The sequence below is a fragment of the Pan troglodytes genome, chromosome 20 (assembly GCF_028858775.2).
Source record: "Pan troglodytes isolate AG18354 chromosome 20, NHGRI_mPanTro3-v2.0_pri, whole genome shotgun sequence".
Taxonomy (NCBI): Eukaryota; Metazoa; Chordata; class Mammalia; order Primates; family Hominidae; genus Pan; species Pan troglodytes.
This window is the reverse complement of record NC_072418.2, coordinates 6,378,359-6,388,453: the sequence shown is the minus strand read 5'-3', so window position 1 is coordinate 6,388,453 and position 10,095 is coordinate 6,378,359. Positions and strand designations below refer to the sequence as shown.

The following is a 10,095-nucleotide window of genomic DNA, read 5'->3' as shown; positions in this document are numbered from 1 at the left end:
AAACAAGGTGAAACCACGTCTCTGCAAAAAATACAAAAATTAGCCAGGTGTGGTGGTGCACGCTTGTGGTCTCAGCTACTCTGGAGGCTGAGGCAGAAGGATTGCTTGAGCCCAGGAGGTCGAGGCTGCAGTGAGCTATGATTACACCACTGCACTCCAGCCTGGGCGATAGAGTGAGACCCTGTCTCAAAAATAAAAATACAAAATTATAATTCACATACCATACAATTTCCCTTCAAGGCCAGGCGCGGTGGCTCATGCCTGAAATCCCAGCACTTTGGGAGGCCAAGAAGGGAGGATCACTTAAGCCCAGGAGTTCAAGACCAGCCAGAAAAACAAGGTGAAGCCACGTCTATGCAAGAAATACAAAAATTAGCCGAGTGTGATGGTGCACACCTGTGGTCCCAGCTACTCTGGAGGCTGAGGTGGAAGTATTGCTTGAGCCCAGGAGGTCAAGGCTGCCGTGAGCTATGATTGCACCACTGCACTCCAGCCTGGGTGACAGAGTGACACCCTTTCTCAGAAATGAAAATAAATGTAATTCACACACCATATAATTGCTCTTCAAGGCCAGGTGCGGCAGCTCATGCCTGTAATGCTCCCAGCATTTTGGGAGGCCAAGGCAGGTGGATCACGAGGTCAAGAGATTGAGACCATCCTGGCCAACATGGTGAAACCCCGTCTCTAGTAAAAATACAAAAATTAGCTGGGCATGGTGGTGCACGCCTATAGTCCCAGCTACTCAGGAAGCTGTAGCAGGAGAATCACTTAAACCTGGGAGGTGAAGGTTGCAGTAAGCCGAGATGGTGCCACTGCACTCCAGCCTGGGCAACAAGGCAAGACTCCATGTCAAAAGAAAAAAAAAAAAAGGCTGGGCACGGTGGCTCACGCCTGTAATCCCAGCACTTTGGGAGGCCGAGGTGGGCAGATCAGGAGGTCAGGAGATTGAGACCATCCTGGCTAACACGGTGAAACCCCCGTCTCTCCTAAAAATACAAAAAATTAGCCGGGCGTGGTGGCGGGCGCCTGTAGTCCCAGCTACTTGGGAGGCTGAGGCAGGAGAATGGCGTGAACCCGGGAGGCAGAGCTTGCAGTGAGCTGAGATCACGCCACTGCACTCCAGCCTGGACGACAGAGCGAGACTGTCTCAAACAAACAAACAAAAAATTCCCTTAAAAAAATTATGCACCTGTCACCACTAATTCCAGAACATTCTATCCAGCCCAAAGGATGCCCCATATCCATTTGTGATCACTCTCAATCCCCTTCTCCACTCTCCAGCACCCGTGAATCCCCTTCCTGTCTCTGTGGATTGGCCTGTTCTGGACATTTCACAGAAATGGGATCACACGCCTCGTGGCCTTTGGTGTCTGATGTCTCTCAGTAAGCATGGCGTCCTCAGAGTTCGTCTGGGCTGGGGGCCTGTGTTAGAGCCTCGCTCCTTTCCATGGCTGTCATTCTGCAGCGTGGATGGCCACGCTGCACTGGTTCACTCCCCGGCTGGACACGGGTCATTGCCACATTTGGCTGCTGTGCACATCCGTGAGCACGTTTGTGTGGACGGAAGTGTTCACTTACCTTGGGGACACATCCAGGGCTGGCATTGCAGGTTCCACGCTAACTCCACATTTAGCCTCAACTGTTTCCAAGGGGCTGCACCACGTTATCCTCCCCAGCCATGTGGACTGCAGCTTCCCTGACCCTCGCTGCTGTTTTTGATGCTAGCTGTCCTGGTGGGGGTGACAGGTATCTCACCGTGCATGACTCACATCCCTAACATCTCTTCATGTGCTCATTGGTTGTCTGTATATGTATTTTTTTGAGACGGAGTCTCGCTCTGTCGCCCAGGCTGGAGTGCAGTGGCGTGATCTCAGCTCACTGCAACCTCCGCCTCCCGGGTTCAAGCAATTCTCCTGCCTCAGCCTCCCGAGTAGCTGGGACTACAGGCGCCCGCCACCACACCCGGCTTTTTGTATTTTTAGTAGAGATGGGGTTTCACTGTGTTAGCCAGGATGGTCTCAATCTCCTGACCTCAGGTGATCCACCCGCCTCGGCCTCCCAAAGTGCTGGGATTACAAGCGTGAGCCACTGCACCCGGCCCTTTTTTTTCACCTTACAAAAGCAAAACATTTGTGTATCGTCTTGGCCACCCAGAGACATGGACGATCCTGGGACCTGAATTCCGTGTACAGCCCAAGTCCCTTCTCCCATTCTCCCAGCGTGGTGGACACCAGGCCCAGGCAGTACAGTACACAGTAAAACTGGCCTCATTCAGGTCGGGCATGGTGGCTCATGCCTGTAATCCTAGCACTTTGGGAGGTTGAGGCAGGAGGATCACTTGAGGCCCAGAGTTCAAGACCAGCTTGGGCAACACAGCAAGGCTCCCTGTCTCTATTAAAAATAAGTAAATAAATAAAAATCTGCCTCATTTGACCACGAGCAGCACCTTTTGAATTCTGAAGCTGAGGCAATAACCAAGAAAGAGAGATGTGGGTGAGGCTGAGTTTCTGTCCTTCCCCCAACCCCGCCCCCCGACTACAGGGTACGCACTTAAGAGACACAGGGCACAGAAAAGCGGACGCCTGGATGGCTTCACCTCGACCTTTTTTATTTGCATTTTTTAAAAACAATTAAATTAGAATACAAATATTAGAAAACAGCGGCCTTCAGCTGCCCGTGCGGGCGGGAGGGGCCGAGCTGCGCAGCGGGCTGCGGGCTCTGCAGTGAGACTGAACTGCCCTCGGCCAGATGCACATCCCTTTCTTTAGACCTGAAATGATATTGCTTCCTGACTAGGAGTTCTGTTTATACAAAGGAAAATTCTGGGCTGGGGAGGACAAAAGCAAAACAGACCGCAGGCAGCGGTGTTGGAGAACCAGGTGAGGCCGGTGCCCCGCCTGCGCCCCGGTCTCCTGGGGGGTAAGGGGGGTGCCCAGCTGTGGGCTCCTGAAGGCAGAGCCCTGGTAGCTCCCCCAGTTGTTGGACCCTGAGGCCAAGGGCACGGGTGGGGCCTGCGAGGGGCCGGGAACGCCTGGGGACAGGAAGGAGGCCCCTGGTCTGGTCCTGCTGGAAGAGTGAGGCTCCCGGGGGACAGGGTGCCGGGCCAGCCTCGTACCCGTCGGAAAACCAAGAGCAAAAAGGAGAGGAATCAACCCAAACCGAGAGCCGGGGTGGCCGGGGTCCCTGCTGCCCCTTGGGAAGCGACCGCACCCCACGCCCCAAGGACCGGGGTATGGTGGCGGCGGCGGCGGCGGCAGCTGTGGACATCTGTGGACATCTGTGCTGTTCCGTAGGGAAGTTCACCTGAATTGGAATTACCGAGGTAGCTGGCGAGAAAACTGAGACCCCCCCACGCCACACGGTGCCGCACCCTGGGCCCCCGCCTTCCCCGGGGGCTCCTGGCCACACGCCGGGTCTTCAAAATACCAAGTTATTGCACTTTCAAAAAATACAACTCATCTGTGGCTAAGCCCTCCCCAGCCGCCCACTGTACCCCCATCCTGCCCACCCATCCCCCCACCCCACTGCCCCTCCCCGCCCCAACCCACTCCATGGCTTCTCGGCTAAAACGCTCGCTGCTCGGCGCGCGAGGGTCTCTGGGCGAGGATGCATTTGCAGAGAAAAAGCAAAGGAAGAGACAAACGTCAAAGTGGTCGCCAGAGAGGGGCCGCGCCCCACCGCCCGCCGCCCGGGTCCCCGCGCGCTGGCTGGAATGGTCGTGGGAAGAGGGCGGCGGGCGGCGGGGCACCCGGAGGGGAGGGCGCGGGGCGGCGTCCTGGTCCCTCCCGCCCACTACCCCTTCCCGGCTCGGACTCCAGCCGGGGAGGCGGCTGTGTGGGTGGCCGGCCTTGTTTTTAAGAGTTTGACTTTTTTGTTTCATTTTTCTTTTTTGTATCTTTTTTTGTCATTTTACTTTTTTTTTTAATCCCCCGATAGGAGAGTCCAGAGGTACAGGTGCCAGGAGCCAGGCAAAAGGGTGGAAAAACAAAACGAACGACAATAAAAAGAAAAAGAAAGGTCACTCCTCCCTCTGCGCCCGAGGCTGGCCCGTGCCCCTCTGCGTGGTGAGCACCAGGAAAGTCGAGTGTGCGGCCGGGGTCAGCAGGCCGGCACCAGGCCCTTCTGGAAGGGGCAGCGGCGCTTGGGCCGGGGCCCCTCTTCGTCCTCGTCTTCCTCCTCCTCTTCCTCCTCCTCCTCCTCCTCCGAGGACGATGAGCTGTCCAGCGTGAGGTCCACCACATCGGCGCCCGGCTTCCCATTCTCCACGCTGCCCACCGGGCCGCCGCCACCCGTGCTGCCCAGGGCACCGCTCCCGTTGACGCTGGGGGCGGGCAGGAGCCCATTGGCGTCCGAGGGGCCTATGGGCGACAGGGACAGGGTGCAGGTACTTAGGATGCAACCACTGATAAATGGGGAAACTGAGGCGGCCCTGGCTGCGGACTGTGCGGCTGGTGGGGCGAGGCACTCACCCAGCACGAGGATGGCGCCCTGCGGGCTGCAGCTGCGCTCCTTTTCGGCGCGGATCGGGCACCACGAGCCGTCCACCAGGTACTCGATCTCGTCGGCGTCCTCACACTCGCTCAGGATCTTCGAGAGGAGCCTGGGGCGAGGCGGACAGCTGACGCCGGGGCTGGAGGTGCCCCACCCCCCCAACTCCCCAGCCCTCCATCCCTCCCGGATGCAGCCAGGCACTCCCCACTTCTCTCTGCAAGAGCAGCCTCACCACCCCGACCGCAGGGGTCCAGGGACCCCGCATTCCCTCCCCCGCCCTCAGGCCCCTGCAGGTGCTGAGCCCCAGGCAGGTCTGCAGTGCACGGCACTGCCGGGGGGACGGGGCATGGATGCACATACCCAGTGGCCCCCAACTACCCACAAGAGCAGGGGGTGTGGCGGCTGCAGGGGTCCTCCCCACCCTGCCCCTCTGGGCACCTCCGGGTGTGCACGCATGTTTGAGCGTGTGTGGATGTGAGTGTATCTGTGCATGTGTGCGAGCATGTGCGTGTGTGCGCACGTGTGCATGTGTGGAGTCTATGAATGTGTGTGAGCATGTGTACACACGTGTGAATGGATGCATATGGGCATACGTGAATGTGGACTGTATGGATGTGTGGGCATGCGGGTGTGGGCGTGTGTGTATGACGGTGTGGACTGTATAGATGTGTGTGTGTGACGGTGTAGACCATATAGATGTGTGTGTGTATGTAATGGTGTGGACTGTAGAGATGTGTGTGTGTATGACGGTGTGGACTGTATAGATGTGTGACGGTGTGGACTGTATAGATGTGTGTGTGTTTGTATGACGGTGTGGACTGTATGGATGTGTGACGGTGTGGACTGTATAGATGTGTGTGTGTTTGACAGTGTGGACTGTACGGATGTGTGACGGTGTGGACTGTATAGATGTGTGTGTGTATGACGGTGTGGACTGTATAGATGTGTGACGGTGTGGACTGTATAGATGTGTGCATGTAACAGTGTGGACTGTATAGATGTGTGTGTGTGTGATGGTGTAGACCATATAGATGTGTGTGCATGTGATGGTGTGGACTGTATAGATGTGTGTATGATGGTGTGAACTGTATGGATGTGTGACGATGTGGACTGTATAGATGTGTGTGTGTTTGTATGATGGTGTGGACTGTACGGATGTGTGACGGTGTGGACTGTATAGATGTGTGTTTGTATGACGGTGTGGACTGTACGGATGTGTGACGGTGTGGACTGTATAGATGTGTGTGTGTATGACGGTGTGGACTGTATGGATGTGTGAAGGTGTGGACTGTACAGATATGTGTGTGTGTGTATGACGGTGTGGACTGTATGGATGTGTGATGGTGTGGACTGTATAGATGTGTGTGTGATGGTGTGGACTGTATGGATGTGTGTGTGTGATGGTGTGGACTGTACGGATGTGTGTGTGATGGTGTGGACTGTATAGATTGTGTGTGACGGTGTGGACTGTATGGATGTGTGTGTGACGGTGTGGACTGTATGGATGTGTGTGTGATGGTGTGGACTGGATGTGTGTGTCATGGTGTGGACTGTATGGATGTGTGTGTGATGGTGTGGACTGTATGGATGTGTGTGTGATGGTGTGGACTGTACGGATGTGTGACGGTGTGGACTGTATAGATGTGTGTGTGTGTGTATGACTGGACTGTATGGATGTGTGATGGTGTGGACTGTATGGATGTGTGTGTGTGATGGTGTGGACTGTATAGATGAGTGTGTGTGTGATGGTGTGGACTGTATGGATATGTGTGTGTGATGGTGTGGACTGTATGGATGTGTGTGGACTATATGGATGTGTGTGTGTGATGGTGTGGACTGTATGGATTGTGTGTGTGATGGTGTGGACTGTATGGATGTGTGTGTGTGTGACGGTGTGGACTGTATAGATGTGTGTGTGTGTGATGGTGTAGACTGTCTAGATTGTGTGTGTGATGGTGTGGACTGTATGGATGTGTGTGGACTATATGGATGTGTGTGTGTGATGGTGTGGACTGTATGGGTATGTGATGGTGTGGACTATATGGATGTGTGTGTGATGGTGTGGACTGTATGGATGTGTGTGTGTGATGGTGTGGACTGTATAGATGTGTGTGTGTGTGTGATGGTGTGGACTGTATAGATGAGTGTGTATGATGGTGTGGACTGTATGGATATGTGTGTGTGATGGTGTGGACTGTATGGATGTGTGTGGACTATATGGATGTGTGTGTGTGATGGTGTGGACTGTATGGATTGTGTGTGTGATGGTGTGGACTGTATGGATGTGTGTGACGTGTGGACTGTATAGATGTGTGTGTGTGATGGTGTGGACTGTCTAGATGTGTGTGTGTGTGATGGTGTGGACTGTATGGATGTGTGTGGACTATATGGATGTGTGTGATGGTGTGGACTGTATGGGTGTGTGATGGTGTGGACTATATGGATGTGTGTGTGATGGTGTGGACTGTATGGATGTGTATGTGTGATGGTGTGGACTGTATGGATGTGTGTGACGGTGTGGACTGTATGGATGTGTGTGTGATGGTGTGGACTGTATGGATGTGTGCGGGTGTGTGTGTTATGGTGTGGACTGTATGGATGTGTGCAGGTGTGATGGTGTGGACTGGATGTGTGTGGGTGTGATGGTGTGGACTATGGATGTGTGTGTGACGGTGTGGACTGTATGGATGTGTGTGTGATGGTGTGGACTATGGATGTGTGCGGGTGTGTGTGTGTTATGGTGTGGACTGTATGGATGTGTGCGGGTGTGTGTGTTATGGTGTGGACTGTATGGATGTGTGTGGGTGTGTGTGTGATGGTGTGGACTGTATGGATGTGTGCGGGTGTGTGTGTTATGGTGTGGACTATGGATGTGTGTGGGTGTGTGTGTGTGATGGTGTGGACTGTATGGATGTGTGTGGGTGTGTGTGAGATGGTGTGGACTGTATGGATGTGTGTGGGTGTGTGTGTGTGATGGTGTGGACTGTATGGATGTGTGCGGGTGTGTGTGATGGTGTGGACTGGATGTGTGCGGGTGTGTGTGTGTGATGGTGTGGACTGTATGGATGTGTGTGGGTGTGTGTGTGTGATGGTGTGGACTGTATGGATGTGTGCGGGTGTGTGTGATGGTGTGGACTGTATGGATGTGTGCGGGTGTGTGTGATGGTGTGGACTGTATGGATGTGTGCGGGTGTGTGTGATGGTGTGGACTGTATGGATGTGTGCGGGTGTGTGTGTGTGATGGTGTGGACTGTATGGATGTGTGCGGGTGTGTGTGATGGTGTGGACTGTATGGATGTGTGTGTGATGGTGTGGACTGGATATGTGCGGGTGTGTGCGGGTGTGTGTGATAGTGTGGACTGGATGTGTGCGGGTGTGTATGGTGTGGACTGTATGGATGTGTGCGGGTGTGTGTGTGATGGTGTGGACTATGGATGTGTGTGGGTGTGTGTGTGGTGTGGACTGGATGTGTGCGGGTGTGTGTGTGTGATGGTGTGGACTGTATGGATGTGTGCGGGTGTGTGTGATGGTGTGGACTGTATGGATGTGTGCGGGTGTGTGATGGTGTGGACTGTATGGATGTGTGCGGGTGTGTGTGATGGTGTGGACTATGGATGTGTGTGGGTGTGTGTGATGGTGTGGACTATGGATGTGTGCGGGTGTGTGATGGTGTGGACTGTATGGATGTGTGCGGGTGTGTGTGATGGTGTGGACTGTATGGATGTGTGCGGGTGTGTGTGATGGTGTGGACTGTATGGATGTGTGTGGGTGTGTGTGATGGTGTGGACTGGATGTGTGCGGGTGTGTGTGTGTGATGGTGTGGACTGTATGGATGTGTGTGGGTGTGTGTGTGATGGTGTGGACTGTATGGATGTGTGTGGGTGTGTGTGTGTGATGGTGTGGACTGTATGGATGTGTGTGGGTGTGTGTGTGATGGTGTGGACTGTATGGATGTGTGCGGGTGTGTGTGTGATGGTGTGGACTGTATGGATGTGTGGGTGTGTGTGTGATGGTGTGGACTGTATGGATGTGTGCGGGTGTGTGTGATGGTGTGGACTGTATGGATGTGTGTGGGTGTGTGATGGTGTGGACTGTATGGATGTGTGCGGGTGTGTGTGATGGTGTGGACTGTATGGATGTGTGCGGGTGTGTGTGATGGTGTGGACTGTATGGATGTGTGCGGGTGTGTGTGATGGTGTGGACTGTACGGATGTGTGTGGGTGTGTGTGATGGTGTGGACTGTAGGGATGTGTAGGCATGCGGGTGTGGGTGTGCATGCACACCTGCTTTCACATTGCACTGTGTGCCCGCCAGATCAGGAAACAGGCTGGAGTGAAGGTGCTGGCTGCTCAAAGCCCCTGCAGAGGCTGTGAGGGTAGCAATGGGAGCAGAGTGCGGGCTCCCCATGCCCGTCCCAGCCACAGCCTCTCCAGAGCACCCCCACTGTGTCCGGCCTTTTTACTCCGAGGTCCTACCAGCCCCATTTTACAAATGCAGAAACAGAGGCTCGGGAAGGGAATGAGTTCCCTGAGGCCACAAGGCCAATTGGAGGCAGGCCCTGGTTCTGCTCCCCAACCCGTCTTAGCCAAAGGGCCTCAGTCTCCCCACCCGCAGGAAGGGAAGGGTGCAGTGGCTGGGGGGCGTCTGAGGAGAGGCCCCCTGCCCCACGGGTCCATGCAGGGCCCAGGCTGGCCTGTTACTGTCAAGGCTACAGCTGCTCCCAGGCACCCGCAGTGGCATCGTTCTCATCACACAGGAGAGCCCTCATCCCGCTCTAGGCCACCCTTTCTGAGGCTCTCACCCAGGCCAGCCCCTCCGCCCCGCCGAGCTCTCTCTGAGGCGATGCTCGGAGCCCACCGTGCCAGGGCTGCCCCAGGCGTAGCACAGCCCTGCCTGCCCACTTCCCTGCTTGCAAAACTGCTTTTCACCCTCCAAAGCCCCACCCCACAGCTTCTCTTCCTCCTCCCCAAGACACACACAGCAACGGGAACGTTTATGTCTGGCTCTGCTCCTCTATCCGCTCCCCTGGCCAAGAACAAGACTCTGAAGGCAGGGTCTGGGACGGGGCTCTTTTGGGGACCCTGGGGTCACCCAGCTCAGAGCCAGGGACAGAGAGGCGATAGGGCTCATGGAACAAAGTATGAACCAAGGACCCCTCCTCCAGGAAGCCTCCCTGGCTACACCGAGTCCCATGGGCTGCTGAGGCCAAGGCCTGCATGGGACACAGCTGCCTGCCCCAGCCCTGGTGGCCCTGGAGCTGTGAGAGCTGCCGCCACCCCAAGCCCAAGCCCCACTCCGGGCCTGTGGGGGAAGGCGGGCACCCGGCTGCACAGCTGTCAGGCTGGGAACAGAGCGGCCATTCAGGCAGCCCACATGCCCGGCCCAAAGGACTCCTCTCTCTACCCGAAGCTGGGATGCAAGGGGGTGGCCACCCAGCCCTCCACAGAGGGGACCCAGACTCAGGCTGGGTTCAAGTCTCAGCCTGGCCCCCTGTGAGCCGGGGTAGCTCTAGCTGCTGGTTGCCTCCTCTGAGCCTGTTTCCTCGTCTGTAAACTGAGGACGCTCACAGGTCTGTCTCCTGGGATGGGGACAAGTGCATGAACC

The 10,095-nt window shown here is 55.7% G+C and overlaps 1 protein-coding gene across 3 annotated transcripts in view; it reads right to left on the bottom strand.

Moving 5' to 3' along the window:
• Positions 1-2,587: 2,587 nt before the first annotated feature.
• Positions 2,588-10,095, bottom strand: part of PIAS4 (protein inhibitor of activated STAT 4) — a 33,852-nt gene continuing 26,344 nt past the window's right edge. For 2 of the 3 annotated variants that reach the window (XM_063800358.1, XM_016934151.3), the window contains exons 11-12: positions 4,470-4,600; positions 2,588-4,358 (exon numbers count right to left, since the gene is read on the bottom strand). In XM_063800358.1, coding sequence (XP_063656428.1) covers positions 4,099-4,358; positions 4,470-4,600 — 391 coding nt within the window. In that variant the 3' untranslated portion in view covers positions 2,588-4,098. 3 annotated transcript variants of the gene reach the window in all.